The 24,719-nt window shown below is 34.1% G+C and overlaps 1 protein-coding gene across 1 annotated transcript; it reads left to right on the forward strand.

Annotated features, from left to right (window-relative positions):
* The first annotated feature begins 16,361 nt into the window (after nucleotides 1–16,361).
* Nucleotides 16,362–20,741, forward strand: JAZ3 (jasmonate-zim-domain protein 3). The gene is made up of 7 exons (XM_022055889.2): nucleotides 16,362–16,667; nucleotides 18,630–18,829; nucleotides 19,065–19,375; nucleotides 19,474–19,564; nucleotides 19,661–19,988; nucleotides 20,104–20,164; nucleotides 20,337–20,741. Exons 1-7 carry the CDS (start codon nucleotides 16,580–16,582, stop codon nucleotides 20,458–20,460), a joined length of 1,203 nt encoding a protein of 400 aa, XP_021911581.1. The 5' UTR covers nucleotides 16,362–16,579; the 3' UTR covers nucleotides 20,461–20,741.
* Nucleotides 20,742–24,719: the final 3,978 nt, after the last annotated feature.

Below are 24,719 nucleotides of genomic sequence, written 5' to 3' on the forward strand. Positions count from 1 at the left end.
TATTTTAATTACAAAATTTTCAAACATGATAATGTGAATCACAACTATTAAGTGTTAAATTTATTTAAAAATTAATTAATAAACTATTTTATTTGTCTATAAAATAAAATAAAATATTTTCGCATCAATAAGTAAATTCACACATATATATATATATATATATATATGATTGTGGCAAGCTCTCATTTAATGATTGGATTTCTTTCCTCTTATGGTTTGATTTCTTTTCCTCTCATGGTTCACTCAAATAATGTATGTAATCAACCAATAATTTTAAGTTATTATGTAATGCTTTATAGGTTTGTCGTTTTTTTCTATAAAAAAAAGACAAAAGATTCAAATTATTTTTAAAATTTTATTATTTAGTAATATATTCATTAAACTAAAAGTATATATTTATTGTCTACGCGAAGCATAACAACAATGGAACTGTCTAAATAAAATTTGAATGAGTAAATATTACGTAGTTTAGTTTTAATTTCACACGATTATAATTATTTATATTTAAATAATAGAGTTTATAATATAATAAATGCGAACTAAAACTCAATATTCTTTTGCACCGAATAAAACTTAGTGTTTAGTTAGAATGATGTGAACAATTTTTTCGTTTATAGTTTAATATAAAAATAGTAAATTTATTATTTATATTTAAAAATTATTAAAATATTAAATTTATTATTGATATTTCAAAAATCATTCTCATCCAAATATAAACATTCAATAATTAGTGGCTTCCATTCGGAATCACCATACCTTTTTAAGTGAGCCCATACGGCTAAGACCCAATATGTACCGGGGAAATGGTTTCTGGATGGGTCGAGCCAGAAGGCCAGGAGCCCAACTTAAAAATGGTTCCCTAGAACCCAACCTACAAATCAAACCAGCCCAAACATTATATGGGCCAAAATAAATAAGAACCTGTCTTAGTGGGCCACGGAAGGGAATGGGCTTGAGAAGGAATATGAGAAAATAAAAAATTATATGTAAGAGTGGTCTGCCTGCCTAATTGGGTTATAGGTAAAAGCCCAATAGGAAGAATTGCATGGCCTAATTTGAGGTAATGAAAAAATATATATAACGAAGAGGAAGAGGGAACCCAAAGGCCCGTTGGTTAATTTGGGCCACAAATGGGCTCTAAAATGGGTAGTGAGGATTCGGAGTGGGCTGAGTAATTGTTTAGAGTACATAAATAAAAAGGAAAAGAAATTTAGTATTGGAGATGGGCAACATGGATCGGAAAGGGGGCAAAAAAGTAAATTACACATACCTAATTAGTATATTTAAAACATTAAATTTATAATTATAAAGTTAGGAGAGGCCCGCAGAGCAACGACTATGGGGAACACGCGAAGAGAAATATTGATAAGAAGTATCGTAGGGAAAACTTAAAAATGAATAATATAGTTGTAATTGTAACTACCAAAATTAGGAACGGGAAATAATGAAATTAGATAGAAAAGGATTTAATAAGGGAATAAAATTTAACTAAGAAAATGGTTTAACACTAAATCAAAATATTTTTTAAAAGAAATCATTTGACCTTATATCAAAGAGAGGAAGGTACGTGTGTGATTGAGATTGATCGAAGTATTTATGAACACTATCATGTGGTTTGACTTTGTTTATTGTATCACATTGTCATTGTGTGTGATTTGACATATTATATCGATTGCTCTTATTATTAAAGGTTAAAATGATATCGTACGATGAAACATAAAAAAAATATATGTCCATACATAAATATTAATGATAAATCGTAATTGTATTAACTCATGGTTTTGCACTGTATCACATTATATCATATTATTTTGTTATTGATTGCATTGGAAAGCGTAATCAGAGACTTGCATGAGAAATGAAGTATCGTATAGCATCGTAGAGAATCAACATAGTTAATTAACAATGGAGATAATTAGGTGTATTGATAAAAGAACAATGAATAATCATTTATAACTATGGATAACTGATTGATTAATGATCCATCCGATTTAAAAAGTTTAGAAACATGAGTATGCAAGTGATAATTAAGAGTTTTAGGAAAAAAAAAAGAATTTGTATATACGCAACTAACTTTATAGATAAGGTATATTTATTCTTCTAGTTCATCTTAATTTATTTTTCATAACAGGAGAGCCAAAAGCCAAAGTAAGAACCATCAGAACAGTAACAAATGAGAAATAAAGTACAAGACTCATGTAGATCACTATTTATGTTGACTGAGTGTTTTATCTTAGATTTTATATATGGCTATTTGAGATGTAATGATTCACTGTTTTAATCTATCATTAAATTTTAAGCTTTGAATTTGATGCAAAGAATGCTACTATTTACTGTAGTGAATTATATCACATTATTCACATGAATCAAGATTTACAATACTTGGAATGTAAGGATGTCAAGACTTCCTCGTAAGTCCGGGTTGTCACCTTTTTTTATTATAGAGTTGACAAGATAATTTGATTTAAATATAAGTATCATGTTTTTTATTTTTCTTAATTTAATACTGTAATACTCGGGCCCAAAATATTATCCGGGACAATTTTTTATTATTAAATTATTTTATTAAAATAATTATCTAATTTATTATATTTTTATTTTATTGAATTTTTTAGAAAAAAATGAATTAAGGATAAGATTGAAAATAATTTTGGAAAAAATTGATGAAAATTTGAGTTAAATGGATATTTTTGAAAAAAAAAAATTAGAAACAGCGGGTCGAAGTGCAAAAAAAAAAAACGGGTCATGTGGGACGCCCAATCAGCAACCTCGATGAACTGGAGCACGCCATGTGTCAAAACACATTAACATCGGTGCCACGTGGGAGGCTATGTAGGCGATCTGAATGTCCAGCAATCCAACGGCCAAAACCGGTCAAAATCGGCCAAAATTGGCCAAAACTGGCTAGAACAAGGCAAATCGCCACCATAGGCCGCAGAGTCACCGCTTGAGCACGGTGGCGCCACCATGTCGGAACCTCAAAATTGTCCAGAATGAGTTTTGGACATCGATTTTAAATTTTTAGAGTATTTTTAGATGTGTGACGAGTGTTTCGAATTTCACAAAAAATTCAAGGAACCTGATACCCGTTAGGAGGTATAGTAGACAGTTCGACATCTCAAAACGTCGATTCAGGTAAGGATCCCTCAATCTATTATCCGTTACAGTAAATTGAGGTTTAACAATGTATAATTTTTGTATTTTTGTGAAAATTAGAAAATCTTAAAAATAATTACAGGTTATTAATGAAGCCGAAACCGGTTAGTTCATAATTTTCTTAGTTCTTGTCATTTTTCTATATCATCCTACTTACTTGATTTTCGTATAGCATATGTTCTTAAATTATAGTTCAATGGTATTATCAACTTATCTGGTTATTTTATTTGTATATCGCCAGTATGAATGTAGTTTAATTGATCTGTGAATGTGATATGAGACATGAGTATGAGTTTGTTGATTATTTGCTATGAGAATCTTTATGTGAAAGACTTACTGGGTACCCAATGAGAAGGCAGACGGGCCTGGTACATAAAGAACCCTAACAGGAACGTTACCTCAGTAGGACGGGGCTGAGAAGTCCCTTACCTAGAAGATTTGGGAGATATAGTTCACCCTCATACTGAACAGAATATTGAGGCGATGGAATGTTTGGTGCCCATTACCGGACGGGGTATGGAGACGACTGGTTAATTGTTAAAATTGGTTATTAGGTTTATGAGTAAGGAAGACACCTCTATAGACTCCCAAGGATACTAATAAGTAGGAAAGTTATTGTTTCTTATTTTCTTATGTGTGAAAATAAAAAGTGATATAGATATGGGTCTTCATAGATTATTTTGGAAAACTTGTTATGGTAAGTTCAAAATAAACGATCTTCTTTATATTAAATGAATTTACTCAAATTAGGTGCTCTATTAGTTGTTTTATAATTTTTACTAATCTTCAGTTTTTTATATCTGTGATTAGCGTGATATTTTTACTGTGCTAATATAGCTCACTCTTTCATTAATTATTTCAGATAAAGAGAACAGAGATCCAAATCCCGATCAGCAAAAGGATTGTGAGTAGTTCACTATCCAGACTCCCTTAAAGTGCTAGTGAAGATTGTCCTAGGATGTTTAGTTATTCATTTTTCGTTTCATCTCTTTAATTTCCGTTTATCTTTTAGAAATGACATTCTTGTAGTCCTATTGGGCATTCAAAATTATTGTGTAAGGAATGTAAATCCAAATTCTATTAATCGTTTTCGCGTTAAATTTATGAATTTATTTTTCTTTAAGTTCTGGGTTTTTACAGTTGGTGTAACGCCATGATTTTTTTTTTTATTTGCCTCAGCGGCATTACCACAACCTTGTCAGCATACGTACCATACATATATCATCCCACAAATAATTTCGGTCATACATATTGAAAATGTTCAAATCAAATCATGCAAATTTCTAAGGTTTCTCCATCGTATATCCATATTTACAGTAGCTTACGAATTCACAATTTCTTATTTCAATATGAGTTACTTGCTACGAGCTATGTAATTACTCTGTTTCATTAATCATACTCTTTGCTCTGTTTCCCCTACCCGCTAAGTTTAGAAACACGTAATTCGGGTTCAGTTTTCGATACTACTTCATCTGTAAGTGATTGGTAATGAGTATACACAAACTCAGTAAAGTAAATTCAAATCATAAACATAGTATAGAAACCCAGTTAAATACCTAAACTCCCAGTTTCCCCCTTCCATTAGTCACACCATCTTTTCTACCCCCATTCTCGTCTTTTTACCCATCTACCCCAACCATAATTACCCAATCTGCTCCATGAAAAATTATCAACTCTCTAATGTGGAGTCACCACATTAAACCACCCCAATGTTTCCAATGTACCTGTTCCTTCGACCCTAATCCAGCCACTCACCTACATTGTTATTCCCATATAAAACCCCTAGCCATCACCAATATCGGCGACTCTTTTTTTTTTGTGACTACTCGACCCCAACTGGCCACCTGCTCACACTGTTACCCATTTCTTCCATCACCTCCACTAAGTTTTGACCATAAACTAGCCGTACACTCACACCATTACCCTTTCAATAACCTTTTAACTGTCATCAACATCGACGACCCCACTCATTTCCTATACCAACAACTACCAATAACTAACATCGGCATATCCAACCACGACTAGACAACAAGTATGGTTATACCAATTTCCATAATCAGAGTCAATCATCATACGTGCATGCATATTCAGTAAATACAGGGAATAGTTCATACTGGCACACATATTCAATAAATTACATAAACTAGTTCATGTCACTGCCCACACACGTATTCAACCAACAGAATTGCTACACTTACTCATTATACTTTTCTCACAATACACACACACACACTGTTAATGCACGTTTTCAACACGCCCTCATTCACTGTTTCTATCTTTATCTCATTTTTTATCTCTCCCTCTTATCACATTTGATAGTACCTCATTAGGCTACTCCCTTTCACTGGTATCCCTTTCTCTCATCTCCCTCAAGTGTCCCTCGCAGGCCATTCTTTCCCATTAGTAACCCTCTCTATCATTTTCCTCATCCCTCTCCGACCGCTTCCACTATCACAATCCCGTTCATCAATCCCTTCACAGCCTAACCTCAATGGCCTCTAAGCTTCCCTTCTTTTTTTTTCTTTGACGACTGTCCCCTACACACTTATATATATTTTTTTGCATAATTCTTACATCCTTCGGACTTCCTCTCTCGCTGATAGTATTCTGCAAAATGTGTATATATATATCTATACCGATACAGAGGTATATAAATGTTTTCTTCGCAATTCCCGTTCGTACCTTCTGCACTATACTCTCTTGCTTTCGCCTATCAAACTTCCCACTCCCTATTTACTTCCTGACCTACCCTCATAGAAGAGTCATTTCTCTTTTACGGCTCCTTATCCTTTCTGTAATCCCATCCCTCTCACCTAACATGCAAGTATGCATTTCCAGGATTAAAATTTAACTACAACTTCTATTTCAATGTTTAAAGTTCGAATTCACCATACCTCAACTCTCCATCATCTTCCGCACCGCCGTAGCTCACTCAGTTGCCTTAATCGTCTCCTCCTTCTCTAGCTCTCTTTCCCATTCTCGACCGACTCCTCTTTTCTTCTCTTCTCGTCCCTTCCCTCTCCGACTTTCTTTATACCCTACCCACTAATCATCCTAGCCATCCATTCCATATCACAATCTACACCCATCCTAGCCGTCCATTCCATCTCCCAATCTGCACCGTTTACCCCTCTCCCCCTTCCTTACATATATATACATTATTATTATTATTATTATCATTTCCTTTTTTTTACAACCCAAAATCCAGTTATTACATTATTCTCTCCCTTTAAAAGAAATTTAGTCCATTAAATTTCGTTATATTACCTCAAAGAGTTGCGAACAGTTATTTCTCATCTCGTCCTCCCATTCCCACGTTGTTTTCTCATTTGCATGATGTCGCCACTGTATCTTTACTATAGGTATTATCCTACTTCTCAATTTCTTTTCTTGTCGCTTAAGGACACAGATCGGTTTTTCTTCATAGGTCAGATCTTTTTCCAATGGCAACGATTCATGCTGTATAATATGTTTCGGATCAGGGTGATATTTTTGTAGCATAGAAATGTGAAATACATGATGAACCCCACTATACTGCGAAGGAAGTGCTATCCAGTATGCAACCATACCCACATTCTCGAGAATCTCAAAAGCCTCTATGAAGCATGGACTTAACTTCCCTTTTTTCCCAAACCTTAACAAACCTTTCATTGGGGACACCTTCAAAAGCACATGATCCCCTACTTCAAAGCTCAAATCCCTCATGCGATTGTCTGCATATCCCTTTTGTCTACTTTGGGCAGCTTGTAAATTTCTATGTATTATTGACACCTTAACCAAAGTTTCTTTCACTAGTTCAAACATTGAAATGGAGACTGAAGGAGACGATTAAGGCTGTAACGGCCCCGAAATTTTAAAATGAAATATGTGTATTAAAAAGGTCAAATGCGGAAGCGTAATAAAAATTTTGATTAAACATCCCTTACACTAAAACCAAAAACGTGCTCAAAGTATAAAAGAACAAACTAACTAAAAGAGAAACTTGAAAATAAAAGCTATAAATATGACTACGGAGTCTTCAGACGTCCCCTTCGCCGTCTTCCTGCGGAACGGGGTTGGGAACAATGTCTTCCTGATCTGAAATGATTAAATAAGGAATGAGCTATACCAGCCCAGTAAAGACATCACACTATCTCACCGTCACGGAGGTAAATGTGGGTAGAAAATACAAAAGACCAATGGAGCATAGTTTACAACAAATTCTTTTATCAATAATACAATCCTCGCTATCCACTTACCTCAGTGAAATTCATAAAACAATATACGAAAGTAATAACATTATCATCATCATGAAATCATAGGAACTGTATAACATAATACTTATCACGCCTTTTGCATCTCAATCATGACACAACATATTTTTCCTTATTTACCAGCCTACTAGTATCCATGTGGATCCATAGGGGTCCCGCTACCCGTGAACCTTTAACACTTGTAATCAGATTCCAGGGCCGTCCCCATACCCCTTCCGGTATGGGCGCCAAAACTATAAACCTCAATACCCCGTCCGATATGAGAGACCACAATCTCGGTAGGGTTTCCTACGGATCCGGTCCGTCCACCATCTCCTAAGATATCTAGTCAGGCTGACCACATTATACAATTATCAATTTACATAACCTTTCATTCCCCTTTTCCTCAGTCAGCATCATCGAATCACACACAAACAAGCAACCAGTAATTCATGCCAAACAAGCCAACATACAACATCAGGTTCTCAGTCATTCAACCCATAATCAATAAAACAGTGATTTATGCATACGAAACTATGAAATGAGAACATCAGGCATCATACTGCATTTAAAACTGTAAAATAGAACAAACAACAACTGACCGAAAAATACACCAGACTCGGGCACCATTAGCGACCTTAAACAATTTCACACATCTACTGATTCATGAAACACCGTTTTATCATTTATTGAACTTTAATACCGTGATAGGAAATAGGGTGAGGGGTCCTTACTTGTTTCGGGGTCAGAATACGGCTCTACAGTGCGCCTACAGGCTGTCCCTAATTTTTTCTGAATTCTTCCCGGGGAACTGAAATGCACTACTGGTACCTGTATGTGTCCCAAAAAATTCCAAATTAGACCCAGGGCCCCTTTCGGCCAATATCGCAATTCCGGCACGGTGGCTTCGCCGTGCTCCGGCGACGGCACCGCCGCAAGCGGTGGCGATTCGCCTCGGGCTGGCCGTTTTCGGCCGTTTCCAGCCGAATTCAGCCACACTTGCATCGGTCCCTGCGATAAAACAACCCTAGGGCCCTCTGGGGCCAAAAAATTACGAAAAACCGAAGCTTATCGGCGGCGGTGCTTTCGGGTACGGCGGCTCTCCGGCGAGGTTCGTGTTTTGGTGATTTGGCTCCGATCAACCTGTAGAGAAAAGAATGGTGATCACGGTGATATAAAAATTGTATCGAACAGAGGTCGGGAAGGGCCTCATCGGAGGCAAAAACTGATGAGGGGCGCCGCGGCGCCGCTGGGTTTCGGCCGTGTTTTCTGGCCGTTTGGCTGGGATTTTGGCTCCGATTTGGCCACAGGGGAACTCAGCGTAGAAAAACGAGCCAGGAGTGTGAAATTTACCTCGATCAGTGATCGAAAAACTCCCCGGTGCGGCGGCGGGTGGCGGCCTGTAACTGGACTCCCCTTTACTATTCTCAACTTGTTCTTTATACAGTGCTTCCACCAACTGTGCCTTTTCTAACACCATCTGATATGAGGGTAATGCAAACACAGCCAATTGACGATACAGTTCTGACCGTAATCCTTTTTCGAATCTGCGGGCCTTCTTGGTCTCATTCATCATCACCTCGGGCGCGAACCGCCCCAAATCTATATACCTCTCAGCATATTCCACCACTGACAATCTTCCTTGTCTCAGTTCGACAAACTCTATTTCCTTCCGTTGTCTCAAGAAATCCAGAAAATACTCTGCATTGAAGGCTTCCAGGAATACTTCCCAAGTGACTGGGGGAGCTAGAGTTCTTCTTTTTAATTTCCACCAACGCTCAGCGGATCCTCTAAACATGAGTGTGGCCAGTTGCACCTTCTGTTCAGTGGTCACTGTGATCACTTCGAATAATTTTTCGGTCTCCTTTATCCAGTCTTCCGCCACCAATGGATCAGTACTCCCATTGAAAGCAGGAGGGTTTAACCTTCGATATTTCTCAATATTGCTGGTATCCACCACACCCTGGTGAATCCCCGGTTGTGGGACCGAGGCTGTCTCAGCCCGTAGTTCTCTATCTCTGATCACCGTGGCCAGACTCTCAACCACTCTACAAAGTCGGTTGAAGTCTTCCTGTTGTACGCCAGGCAGTCCCGTCTGGTTTACCGCTGGGCCAGGTGCGGGCCTCGGTTGTGTGGGAGGGGGCACCGCTTGATACGGGGGTGGCCCGTGAAATGTTGGGAGTGGTACCTGGGGACACCCAGGTGGTCGTTGTGGAATCCCCGGTGAGTCCCACAACCCCGGGACAGCTCCGCGACAGGGTTGGCCCCGTCCTTTCTTCGTCACCTCCCTTGATCCACCTGCAGGATAGTTATACCAGTTAGTAGGTATACTTAGTTGTGCTCTGATACCAACTGTAACACCCCATTTTTTTTTTATTTTTTCTAACGGTATACGATAAAGCACTCATACAACACAATACCGAAATCCCATATTATTCCAACCACGCACAAGAGAAACTTGTCCACCTTCATTGTTCCAAATCAATTGTACATACATCTCCACCTCTACAACACATAGTAACACAATATCAAACATTCCTAGATGTTCAATATCCAGATTAAACCATCCTTTCAAACTATTTTAAATCACAAACAAAACTTGTGCCCTATGGCACTACCGACGGGGCTCCGTTACCAGCCGCTCGGATCCCAATTCCGTTCTTACTCCACCTGTGAATGATGAGAAGTGAGTTCACATAACTCAATACGATAAAAATCAAGTTGTAAGTGCAATATGCAGTGATAAGAATTTCCAGAAATGTCTATATGCATTTATCATACCCAACCCAAAACAACTCATAACCCCCTCCCTACACTAATCATCAAGGTCCTATTCCAAGGAAATAGCACGGTCAAACAACCACACCCACCCAACAATCAACCATTAACTCCCGTCACCAACATCGGCGACTCATACGCTCTTCCCCCATCTCCCGACCTCATGAGGCCACACATACACACACAACCACCTTCATTCCACGTCACCAATATCGGCGACTCATATCCATATCTCCACCTCTCGACCTAATAGGCCACGCACACACACAAACACCATTATTCCGCGTCACCAACATCGGCGACTCATACTCACTCCTCCACCTCTCGACCTAAAGAGGCCACACACACACACGAATACCATCATCTCGCGTCACCAACATCGGCGACTTATACTCACTCCTCCAACTCTCGACCTCCTTTTCTCTTTTTCTCTTTTTCCTTTTCTTTTCTTTTTTTTTCCTCTTCTCCCTTTCCCGACCTCCCTTTATACTCTGCCAGCCTACCCCAAAACGACGTCGTTTTCCTTCATCCCAAAACGACGTTGTTTTTTTTTTCTTTCAAAACGACGTCGTTTTTTCCCTCTCTAAAACGACGTCGTTTCCTACCTGATATAAATTTATTTAATTATTATATTTTTATTTTTATTATTGTTATTTTTTTTTTCTTTCTAGTCTTTCTAGTCCTTACAGTGAGTGACCGAGTTAGGGCCGAGGGGGTGATGTCAGGGGGGTGATTACACTTGGTATGAACGACGATTAGTTACTGGGGAAATGTAGTAAGGTTGTAGAGTTAGAGAGTGGGAATAAAGCACGACTTAGGTAACGGGAAGGGAAAACATATAAGAATAGGGTTTTAATTGAGTTTTTATGCTATACTTGTTATTTAAATTTACTGTATTTAGTTATATGTACTCATTCTTTATTATTTATATATGAAGTAGGACTGAAGTCGGGATCGGAGTTGCTGGTTTCCGAACCTAGTATATAAAGGAAATGGAGCAGGGGTTACTACCGATAGAATTGGAGACCTATATAGTTGGTAGTAGTGTAAATCGTATGTAAACCAATGATGTATTGATTTATACTCTACTGTATTTATGCATCTACAGTTTTGGGTTTATATTTGACTTTGACTAATTGGTTGTAGTATTTTTCTTTTATGTGTATGACTGATTTGAAATGAGATACGAGTATTCTGCATATTGAGCTATTTAAGACTACGCCGCTTTAAAAAAAAAAACGGGGTGTTACAGTATCTCAACATTTCATTAACTATTTCATATCAAAATGACCAAAATCAATATCTCAATCAGTAAGAGAGTTATGAGTAGTTCATTATCCAGACTTCCTTTAAGTGATAGTAAAGGTTGTCATATGATGTTTAGTTATTCGTTTTTCATTTTATTTCTTTAATTTCTATTTATTTTTTAGAAGAGAGACTTTCGTACTCCTATTGGGTATTCAAAATTATTGTGTAAGAAATGTAAATCTTAATTTTATTAATTGCTTTCGTATTAAATTTATAAATTTATTTTCCTTTAAGTTCCGTGTCTTTACAAGTTAGATTTGTCATTATTTTATAAATATATTATAAATTAATAGTAATCAACTTATAATACTTAATTAACAAATTTAGTTGAATGTTTAAAGATTCCATAATTTGGGTTGTTTAACACTCCAATGCATGGTAGTCATATTACCTACCCATCAAAATATTGATCATGTAAATATTATGAAGAACATTTTTAATCTTAATATTGGTTATACCTAATTACCTACTACCAGCAATTAAAAACATACTTTATTTAATTTATAATCTCATAAAAAATTAAGAAAATAACAAGAGGATTTGTAATTAAGCACAATAGTATAAATATAAATTATTCCCAATTTTTGATATTTAAAATATGTAACTTTTTCTTTACAATTCTTAATGACATTCATTTTTTAAACTATTTCAATTACTCTTTTTTTTTTTTTCTCATTATGTTTTCTTATTATCAGTTCCAATAATTATAACAAGTTAAGATTTGTAATAACTTAATTTATTTACTATAAATACGATCAATAATATTTACTCGAATTCAATATTTGAATTGTATATGTAATTATCAAACTTGAATCAAGTTGACATTATCCAAATGATAAAAGTAGATATAATTATATTTACAAGATATTATACGAATGAATCCGAATTGTAAAATAGGCTAAGTTAGAAGTTATAATTAAAGTTTAATTTATAAAAAAATTATATTAATGTCAATTAAAAGAATAAATTTTAAATTTTTATAAAAACTTATCTAATTTTTTAAAATTTAATTAAACTTTATCAACATAATAATGTCAATATACTAATGAATTAAGTAATTAATTTTATTTAAAATATTAATTATATAATTTTATACAAACTTTTTTTTTTTTAAAAAGTCTCAATAGACAGTATTGAAGTACCAATAAAAATTCACTAGTGATTTTTTATTTAATATATATTTCAAAAATAATATTATAAATTAAAAAATAATAGTCTCAATAAACTTTCGTTAATGATTTTTTTTTCTTAAAAAAAGAATTGTTATTAAAAATTAAAAAGAAAGCAGTCCAACTGTTGCAAGTTTGATTATGTTATTGAAAATTATAAACCTAACATTAATTATCAGATAGCCCTTCGCATGAACAGAAGCCAAAGCAACTAATATATTTACAAAAAAATATTTATATACTTGATATATATATATATGAGAATATATATATATATCTTTCATTTAAAGAAACGCGTCTTATATATATATATATATTTATTTAATGCAAAAATGGGTTTGTATTTATTTTATTTGTAATAAAAGTATATTTTATATGTCACATTTCTTATGCAGCTATCAGCATGGAGAACGAGTTTTTTTTTTCTTTTTTTGACTTTTATTTCCCCATGACAGAGACCCAAAATTAAATAACAACCATATTAATTATAATATTAATTATTCATTGCTCCACGATATGTATATATATATATATATGTGTGTGTACACACACATACCCATAAGTAACAGATATTTTATTTTATATGGTACCATATATTAAGATTTTTTTTTTTAATTAACATGGGGACAAAACTTTATTGGCCTCTTGTTGATTTCCATTAAAATATGAACAGACAAATATGGCTTTCATCTCCTGCAACCACGTTCATAAATTATTATCTCCACTCTAATATAAAGTTAGTATTAATACTAAATGTCTTATATACATTACTTATATATGATATTTTGATTTTAAATTTAAATTACTTGTATACATACGTTGAGTTGAATTTATTATATATAAATAACTATTAAATTAATTATGTATAGTTTAAAAGTAATATCTTAAATGGAAATTGAATTTTAATATATTAAATAAAATGTGAAACTTTTTTTTATATGCAAAGAGATCAAAATATTATTTTTAATTTACAATTAGTGAAATTATAAATAATAAAAATTAATAATTATAGTACCAAAATTACATATATAAATTTTGTTATTATATTATCATATTATTAAAAATAAAATAATAAAAAAATTGTAAATGATCACGAATTAATTCAGATTTTAAAATGTGAATATCTTTTAAATTTATATTTGATCTATTTAAAAATTTATTTATTATCTTATGTAAAATTATTGTATTTTCAAAAAATAAATTATGAAATATATTATTTTAATTTTAAATTTAACGCTAAAACTTAAAAGAAAATTAAATTCCATCCACAACGTTCCACGTGTGAAAATTTAATGATAAAAAAATTTAGGACCACAACAGGGTACCTTTTTTTTTAAAAAAATAAATAATAAATCAGGACCACAGAAGATATATTAATTTATTATTTAAAAATTAAAAAATATATATAGTTTAAAATGAAAATAATATTAAATAAGTGAATAATACAGGTGCGTGCTATATTAACGGTGATTAAAAAAATTAAAAATGTTGATTATTATTAATTAATTATTAAAACACCTTTTTCAAATGCAAGAATCTTAGCTGTCCTTTTACGTTCTTTGAGAAAACACTGTGGGTGAATGAAAAACCGGGGGCGTGCTGACGTCGACTCCCAATAATCATATATTATTTATATTAATTGAAAGTTTATGCACGTTGAATTATAATATTTAATTCATAATAGTAAATTAGAGTTCTTTTTTATTATTTTAATTATAATAAATATGCTTTTTAAGAAATTAAAGGTCTATAAGATGGGACTTTATCTCTCTAGTTTTTTATTTTTTTTTAGGTGGGTTCTTCTAAGTTAGGATTTTTGTTCATCTTTTAATTTTAGTACATCTGTAAATAATATATAACGAACCTAATTTTATTTAATAAAATAAATTTAAAATTCAAATATGATAGGAAAATACATTTGGACATCATACTCCTTGCATGTAAATGAAACTAAAAAGTAAATTAATTAAGACATAAATAAATAAATGAATACAAATTCGTAAAAGGGACCCGCAGGTGCTATACGAAAACGACGTCATCTTGGGAATAGGCAAAAACATGAGCCGAAGGCTATAAGCGGGAAGGGGGACCACTAACATGGTTCCCATTTCTTCATTGTCAAGCACGTGATTTTTTAAATCCTACAACATATTTAAAGTTATTTTGATTTGATAGTTTAATTGTACAACACGCCATTTAAAATTAATAAAATTTTAACTAAATTGTATAAATTATATGTTTTAAAAAGTTATTAAAAATAAAATATGCAAGAATAAATAAATAAAAATATTTTCAATCATTATAAGAAAAAAATTATTTAATAACATACAAATAATATACCAACTATATTACCAAATGACTGAAAGTATTGGTCATTCAGGCATTCATTTAAATTAAAAATTTAAGTTTTTAATTTTTTTCAGCATAAAATTAAATTAAGTTTTACTATAATTAATATAGTATATAATTTTATTTTAAGCACTAGATAAAATAATTCTATATAATTATTTAATTTTGCATTCGAGTGTGTTTTTTTATATGAAAAAAAATATTATTTTGTTGTGAATCTCAAACCATTCACTTTATAATCCGATAAAAATTTTTTTTAAATTAACTAATAAGATAATAATAAATATATAGTAATAAAATTATAATAAAATAAAAATTTATTAATTTAAAAAAGTTTCAGGGTTCAAATCACTTTATCTTTCTTAATCACTTGTCTTTTGAATTAATTATTAAATTAAAAATATTTTTTTATGAAGTAAACCACTTTAATTATCTATTAGAAAAAATGTCCAATTATTTTTTTGGAATATTGTACATAATCTAATAAAACTATTTATTACTTTAGATATAGTTTTCTTCAAATTTTTTATTATATTCATAATAAGATGATTATTAAAAATAGGATAGTGAAAAAAATTTATTATTAAATTATCTTATATTTTGATTTATTATATAATTAAAATATAATATTAATTATAATATCTTAAAATTTATCTGATAAATTTTACATAATTTATTTATTTAAAAATAATAAATTAATAGACGTACATATCTAAAATATAATTAGCATAATGTAACACGAATTATACTTCATAGATATTTATTTTCAGTTTTAATTTTAATTGTATTTAACAACAAAAAAAGTATTTTAAACTGAAAATTCTTATATTTTAAATGTTTTTCCGAATTTAGTTTTTATTTTTTGAGCAAAAAAAAGACAAGTAAATAATAATTTATCGACTTTCTGAAATAAAATTTGAAAAAAAAAAAAAAAAGCGGCAGAAGCCTGTGTTAAAAACGTAGGGACACGTGGTACAATTTGATTGCGCCTTCATAAATCTATTTGTCCCGTCCTGGTAAAGTCACCTGAGAGATAAGCACCGAAGATTTTTTAAAAAGAAATTTTAAAAAAATATCCGAAAACTATTTTCCCTCGTGAATCGTTCGCTCACGCAAAACCTCACACTGAAGCTAGCGAATATAATAATAAGAGGTGGTAAAAAAACTCACGTGTTCAGCCACGTGTCACTCATGCCAACACGATCATACTCTCTTACAGTTCGGTGACGCACGTGGTATTTGACCGGTGAATGCCCGTGCGCGACTGGACCAGCCGGTAGCCATAAATGGAGAACGAATCTTTTTCTTTTATTTTTTAATCGTACGGTCCATATCTCACATGTGATAATAAAGCCTCAAACAAAATAAAAAGCTCCGTCTCTCCGCATTTACATTTTGAAAGACCCTCTCTCTCTCTCTCTCTCTCTCTGCTTTTCTCTTTCTTTCTCTGCTCAAAGAATCTAAGCATTTTGATTGTGGATGGTTTTCGACGGATCAGGGAAGAAGAGTACCTGGTTGAATCCGGCGTCGTTTTCTGAAATTCTAAGTTTGTTTATTCCTTCTCTGTAGTGATTATTTTCTGCGGTTATGATGGAGAGAGACTTTCTCGGTTTGGATACAAAAAATCGTCACGGTACTGTCAAGGAGGAAGCTAGTGATGGCTCTAAAGATTCAGGTATATTTGCTTTTCATCTTTTTCTTTCTTTCGTTTTATCTTTTCATGCTCAGTTCTTCAATTGGTTCTATTTCTTCATTTCTGTCTTACCTGAAAAGCTAATACTGTTTAATTCTGTTCGAATTCTTTTCATATTGAGTAAAAACTCAATTAATTTTCCGTCTATTAATTTGTTTTCGTTTTAATTGGAATTTTTATCATCTATATACGTTTATACGTATATAATTTGAGTATTTCTCTGTTGCTGGAGGTGAAGACTGATGCAATTACCGAGTTTAGTTCTGAAGCAGGGCCGCGGGGGTGACCTGTCTCTTTCATTAAATCGTTGTTTTGTTTTCCTTCGGTTTCTCGAGAAACAAACAGGTGGTTTAAAGGAGAGAGTTAGACACACGAGGAAAATATTTTCGTTTAGTTAAATAATTTTATTCTTTAAAACTCGACTTTCAACATTTGCGCTTGTAAGGAACGGGTACTTTACTGCACGCTAAGGAGACCTTATAATAAAGCAAAATAGATACTTTAATTGTTGAAAAATAAATAGATATTACCGAGTAAAAGATAATTTTATTCTGGCATAACTAAATGCTAACGTGCGCCTGAAATGTACAATTCCGGGCCAAGGACACCCCAAAGTCAAATTAGTATTTCATTTCCCAAAAAAGTAAAGTCAACCTGATGTAGTCTCTCTCTATATCTCCCTCTTTCTTTTTTATATATTTTAATTTATTTACTGTTGGATAATTCATAATTCGCTATATAGAAAAATACGGGTAGTAATTGTACAGTATTTGGTGAAAATTTACTCCTATCTTTTTTTTCTTAGATTTTCGAGATCTGAATATTTAGAAATATGATAGTAACATTGATTAGGACTTTTTGGTGGTATATAAGATAAGGGTGTGCTAAGCAATGTGGGTATATATTAAAATGCCACGTTGAGTTGGCATTTTCTTTTTATTTAATAAATATTTTATTTAATAATGAATAATAATGCCTTGCTAGTTTCTCCAAATATTTATGTTATAAAATTAACTGCTTAGGCTGGCCAAGAGAAAAAAAAATACTTTCCATGATTAAGTATTGCAAGAAAAAACATGGTTTTATATTAATTAACAATGTGATTCATATAATAAATAGCTTTTCCTTTTCCGGGGAATAGGTAATGCCATATATTATATTGTTTTGTGAATAGAATATTGTTAGCACAAGGCAATATTTTGCAGTTTTATAATGTATATGAAATGTGCCCTTTTGGAAAGTAGTGCCTGGACATGTGGTGTGGGACACTAAATATACTTTTGGGTTTAAGGCACTAGAATATAATTACCCCGAAAATATAAAGGTGTTAAAGAAAGAGTTGATGTATCGTTATATATATAGAATTATTAAATTATTTGGGTTGATTTTTTCTTATCGTGTGGCGTATAATTCAAATCTTGTGAACCTTGGGTTTTTAGAGTATTTTACAATTTCTCTATCGATTTTGAACGTGTTAATTAATTAGCTCGTTTCCCCTTGAAAGGGAATAGAAATATTAATAGGTAAGTATAGTTCTTATATCTTTTTTTTTTTGAAAACTGATTTAGGGTCTGTTTCATCTCTTGAAGTCTGGAGTGAATGGACCAAGACTCTGATTTTTCTAGATATTTACGGTAATTATGGACAAACCATATTGAGATTTGCAGTTCAGCTGTCTGACATCTTTCTAGAAATTTTCTATATCAAGTTTGACAAGATTCTTTTTGGCATTTGGTTTTTGAAAGGCATTTGATCATCTTGTATTCTTTGACCATTTGTCTATCTCCTGCTTAGTTCTTAGGTTTTGAGGTATTTCAGGTAAATGATGCCTTGATATTATATTGTCTCTTTGTTTTTAACTACGTTGGATCTAATATTTTGTTTGGATCGTAAGTACCAATGCATCATACTCTGACAAAATTTCTCATTCCTCCTTCGGTGCAGCATCTGTGAGGGGTTCAGGGATGGAGTGGTCTTTTTCCAATAAGGTGTCAGCCATTCCTCAGTTTCTTTCTTTTAAGACTTCTCAAGAAGATAGGCCAAGAAAATCTGTCAATGATCCTCTTGTGTCATCTGGGTTTATGCCTATATCAACTTCCGATGCTTTTGATTCTAAACAGAGACTATATTATGGTGCATTCCAGGTTTGTTTTGATACTATAGCATTTTTACTCCATCATTTCCTTCCTAAATCTCATGGAAATTATAGTCTGATTTATTTCTTAGACCCTTATTTTGGAAACTTGAAGTACAAGAATTCCATAAGACAGGAAGTTTTGACATTGTTATGGATTGTAGGCTACTCTGTATAGTTTGATTTTTCTGAAAATAATTGTTTATTCTCTCTCTTTTTTTTTTTAAAACTTTTTGGGGTTTTAGAAAAATACGGGTCCTGATAGACAAGGAGGAAGCCAGTATCCGATGACAGCATATGGGCTGCAGCAACATTTTGATGCATACACCACTCATCGGTCCCAGGAAGTGAGAATGTTCCCTGTCTCCAGCCAACCAAATCAAACAATTACAGTGTCTATGAGCTCTCCTATTCTTCAATCCCATCTCACACCCAATGGAAAACATTTGATTGGTAATGTTAAAAAAGCGCAGCCTCTTGGAGGAGTTCCAATCATGGCATCTCCAGTTTCCGTTGTTCCTGCATCAAGTTCAATTGTTGGTACAACTGATCTCAGGTACATAACATCTAGTAGCCTGATTTATGCAAGAATCTACTAATACAATGGTATAACTGGAATGACCAAGTTTAAATCGTTGCCTTCTTCATTGTTAGATATGCTTCGAAATCTTCTGGTGCACCTGCACAGCTCACCATCTTTTACGCTGGCTCTGTGAATGTTTACAATGATGTTTCTCCAGAGAAGGTATTGTAATCTCATATGATTATCCTATATGTTGACGTTTTGTATTATAAAAAGTTTAGTAGGATATTCTTCTTGACTCTTTACTACTCTATCCAGGCACAAGCTATTATGTTATTGGCTGGAAATGGATCTTCAGTGAACCATATTAATCAGCCACATCCTCTGGCTCAAGTTCAGGCTCGGCCTTCTACTGCCGGTGGCTATGACAGGAACGTGTCTCACAGCACATCACCTTGTTCAGCTGTTCAAAGTCCTATCGTTGTAATGTCTCATGTGGTTTCTCAGCCTGGAGGAGGATCTGGTGGGGTAAAAGAAGTATCAACAGTCAAACCTATTAGCTGCTTAGCACCTTCTAGCAACCAACAAGAGCCTTCCAAAGTTTTTAATTCAGCAGGATTTTCTGCTATTACCATAATTCCATCAGGTAATGACATTTTCGTTTATTTCTATTCGATTTCAGTAACATACCTTTTCGAGTTACAGTACTTTTTTATGTCATAGCTTCTGACATCACTAACATAGGATTACTGTGTTTGCAGTGGCTTTGCCGCAGGCTCGTAAGGCATCTTTGGCTAGGTTTTTGGAGAAGCGCAAGGAAAGGTATGCATTGATTATTTGGCAGTAGTATATCAACGTATCTTAGAAACTTGTAAATTTAGCTTGGTAAAATGATGAGGATTTATTGGACCAAGCTAATATTGACACCAAACTAAAAAATTGCCTTTGAGCTTTGAAGTTTAGTAAACGTAACATGCAATATTTGTCTTGTCAGGGTCACCAGTACATGTCCATACAGTGTAAGCAAGAAATCTGCAGACTGTAGTCCACCAGGATCTGAAGTTGTGAGCTTTTCTTTGAATTCTGCTGGGTCTAGTCCCGTACCAGCCATGAATTAGCAGTAGAGAAGGATTCTCTGGAAAAACCAAAACGGTGAGTGAACCCCCCTATATTAGATATGTAAGAAGGAGTCGTCCTCGTCAAACATTATTTTTGTTCTTAATTTTAAAGCTTCATTCTTTCAACCTCCAAAATTTAGCCCAAGTGTAATGTATATGTCTTTTGCTGCTCCAATTTTTTGTTCCCATTTCTCTTCGATGTTGATTGGAGTCCTTTTATCTGTTAATTAACGTCAAGAACACCTTGTGACTTTTAGTGACTTCCATATAATGTTGTATAAGCACTACGTGTACCTTTTAAAAAATACACACACACACATATATATATATATATTTAACTTGTCTTCTCTAAGTTTCTCTATTTTGCAATATTTGATAATTCCCCTTATGGACGGAGATTGCTTTCCAAATAAGCTGAGGACGATCAATATCAGTTTGACTTAAATTCAAAATTTGCTTCTGATTATGAAGTATTTCAGATTTTGCTGGGGGTTTTTTTATTTTTTTAACATTTATATAAGTTCAGAAGTTGTATCCTTTTTTATTACATACTTGTAAAGTTTATAAATCAAACATATTAACAAAATACATTTCATTTTTTTTTTTGAAATTTATTACAAGCTAACTATACAAGTTTATAGGAAATAAATTAAAAATACTGTATCTTACATATTATAATATAATTTTATTCCACGTTATTGGATATAGAAAGCCCATAACCCGCTGCAATATTAAATGGTCCAACTTGAAGGTAATTTAAAAGCATATGGAGAGGCAGATCCTTTACGCTATGTTGGACCGAAGGAAGTAAATGTGAAAGGAAAAAAGAAAATGATGAATATTTTTAGTAGTGTCAGAAGAGTATAAGAGAATATTTTAAATAAAAGAATATGAATTACAAAATTATGAAAAGAAATAGACTTTCGTATAGCGTACATATAGGACAGAAAGTACATACTAATCATATTACAATAGTATGTAAATAATTAAATTACTTTATACAACTTTATAAAAATATAATTTTGTATGATATAAACCTTTTAATTGAGGTATTTTGACTCTCAATTCACCGGCTAAACGGGGTTTTAATCCTAACAATGATGATATTCGTGGTAATTTTTGGTACAAATTATGTTTTTTTCTACTATTTATTTAATTAATTTGATTAAAAAAGTTAACCAAAATTATTATTGTAATCAAATGCACTAAAATAATTACTGAAAATAACATTATATGGACTGTACTAATAATAATAATAATAACACATTATTATTATTATTATTATTACTATAGCTATTTAATATCTTTTTACTCATAGTACTTCTTTAAATAACAATATTTATTTATATAATTTTAAGATAATTAAATAAACAATAAATAGCAAAATAAGTGATATGTATAAAAAACTACAAGAAAAATGAATATAGTAAGTAAATACAAGTGAATGATTTTATTAAACATAGCAGATATTGTAGTAACTGAGAAAGGGAGGGATATATTTGTGTGTATATATATATATAAGGAGATAAATATGTGAATAAAATAAAAGGGAGAGGGAATAGTGAAATGGAGAGTGTAGAATAGATTAGTAGAGAGGAATGGACTGCTAGGATTTGTGCAGATGGGGAGAGGGGATAGACGACCAGGATGTGTGGTAGTAGAGTATAAAAAGAGAATAAGAAAAAAAAAAGGAAGGAAAGAGAAAAGCACAGAAAGAAGAGAGCGGGAAGGAGGAAAGAGGAGAGGAAAGAAGGTTCCAGAAAGAGAGAGAGAGGAGTCAGAGCGGAGAGGAGCGAGAAGGGAGAGAGAAGAAGACAGTGGACGGTGACGGTGCGATCGGCAGAAGGAAGACGAAAATGGGAGGTATGGTAAAAATCTTAGTTGTGTCGATTTTATGTGTGTTATAAGGTTATCTGTAGGTTGCGGAGTCCAGGTAGGCCGGATGTGGCGTGGCGGAGCTGAGAGGTGGAGGTAGACGGTGGAGTGTATGACGAAATGGCAGAGACGTTGCGAAGAGAGTCACGTGCGGAAGGAGAGGGAAGAATGTCTTCGGTGAGGGAGAGGATGGCGATGTCGGGGCGTGCAGGCGATCCATGGGAGAGAGTGGAGGTTATGTGAGGTGAGTGTGAGCACGAACAGAAGGCCCCTGAGCGGAAGAATGAGAGAGGAATTTGGTGCATGTGGGCGTTACAGATGACGAAGAGTGTCGTGTGTGTGAGCGGGAGTTACGAGGGGAGTCAAGTGCGGAAGGAAAATGAAGAATGTCTTTGGTGATGGAGGGGATGGCGACGTCGGGGCGTGTGGGAGATCCGTGGGAAAGAGTAGAGGTTGGGTGAGGTGAGTGTGAGCACAAACCACTGAGCGGAAAAATGAGTGAGGAATTTGGTGCGTGTGGGCGTTACAGATGACGAAGAGAGTCGTGTGTGTGAGCGGGGGTGTGGAGGGAGTCACGTGCGGAAGGAGAAAGAAGAATGTCTTCGGTGAGGGAGATGAATGAGTGTCGGTGATTGTGACAGTGAGTTGGAATGTTTCAAATAGCCCCTGGGAGGTAGACGAATAAGGGAAGCGGGCCGTGAGTGCTATGAGGGAGAGGGGAGTTCCAGATTGTGCGATGGAGGGGACTATGAAATAGGAATTGGTGTATGAAAAGAATCGAGTGAGGGAAGGGGTGTATTATGACTGTAGGGAAAAGTAGGGTTAGAGGGAGAGGAGAGTGTAGTTGCTAGAGATTGGGATGGCATCGGAGGGGATCGTAGAGTGTGGTTTAGAGTGGAAGAGTAGAGGCGTGTTGGTAGTTGTGTAGTGGGAGTGTGGAAAGGGGATATAGGTTGGTATAACTGCTGTAAGTTTAAAGGTTGACGAGGGAACATCGCTGGCGTATGCGTGAAATGTTGGTGTGTGTGTGGCTTGATAAGGTCGATAGGCAGGGGAGTAGGTATGAGTCGCCGATGTTGGTGACGTGAGCTAATGGTACCTGTGTGTGTGTGGCCTAATAGGGTCGAGAGGTGGAGGAGTGAGTATGGGTCGCTGATGTTGGTGACGTGAGAGAATGGTATTGGTGTGTGTGGCCCATTGGGGTCGAGAGGTGGATGAGGAAGTATGAGTCGCCGATGTTGGTGACGTGAGGTGATGGTGTTTGTGTGCGTGTGTGGCCTATTGGGGTCGAGGTGAGGAGGAGCGAGTATAAGTCGCCGATGTTGGTGACGTGAGATAATGGTGTCAGCGTGTGTGTGTGTGGCCTATTAGGGTTGAGGGGTAGAAAAATTGAATATGAGTAGTCGATATTGGTGGAATGTGAACAAGGATGCTCGGGATGTAACTCTGGCTGGGGAGTCACGTGTGGTATGCAACACGAAGGGTCTATCGGGATGAGTGGGGCTGGTGCTGGACTAGGGTAGTGTTGAGGCAGGATGTAGGTGGTATGGATAGGGTACCTATGGGGGTATTGGATTTGCTGTTGTTGTAGGTGTATTGATAACCATAACTGGTCTTTCGGGATAGGTTAATGACGGTTAGTTGTAGGGTGGTTCCATGGTACGACTTGGGTTGTGTAAGAGAAATGCATATAGACATACTAAATTTTCTATCACTGCATATTATACCTGCAACTTGATTTTTATCGTATTAAGTTATGTGAACTCACTTCTTGTCGTTAACAGATGAAGTAGGGATGAAGCCAGGATCCGAGTTGCTGGTTACGGAGCCTAGTCTTTAGCACCATAGGGCAAGGGTTTTCCTTGTGGCGGGTTGTAGTCTGTAAAAGGTTATCTTAGTATGGATACTGATTTCTGAAGATGTGGGATATGGTGTTGTCATTTGATGTATATGTAGAATTTTAACTTTTCATTGGGTATGAATAATAAACTGCGGACAAGTTTTCTTTATGTGTAATGCAATTGGCATGGGATTTGCATGTTGGGTCACATGATTGTTTTATCTTACGCCGTGGAAAAAAAAAAAAACGGAGCGTTACAGATATAAAAATGAACATTACTTCTCTCGATGACAATCATTAATTCTATTTAAAAAGCAAAAGTCTAAACCCTCCTTACTCTCTCCCTAAATAGGATTCATTAAATTAATTAGGTTATATTTAGTTTCGTAGATAAAACAATACAAATAAGTAGATAATACTCTAACTTTACACACCAAATATTCATATCATAATCTTTTAGGTATAATAGTATTATACCCAATTATATGTTAATGAACGCACTATGCATTCAACTAGGTTGTGTTCTATAAATCATAAAAAAACT

This window comes from Carica papaya, chromosome 9, assembly GCF_054855325.1.
Source record: "Carica papaya isolate Zhongbai chromosome 9, ASM5485532v1, whole genome shotgun sequence".
In the NCBI taxonomy this organism is placed as follows: Eukaryota; Viridiplantae; Streptophyta; class Magnoliopsida; order Brassicales; family Caricaceae; genus Carica; species Carica papaya.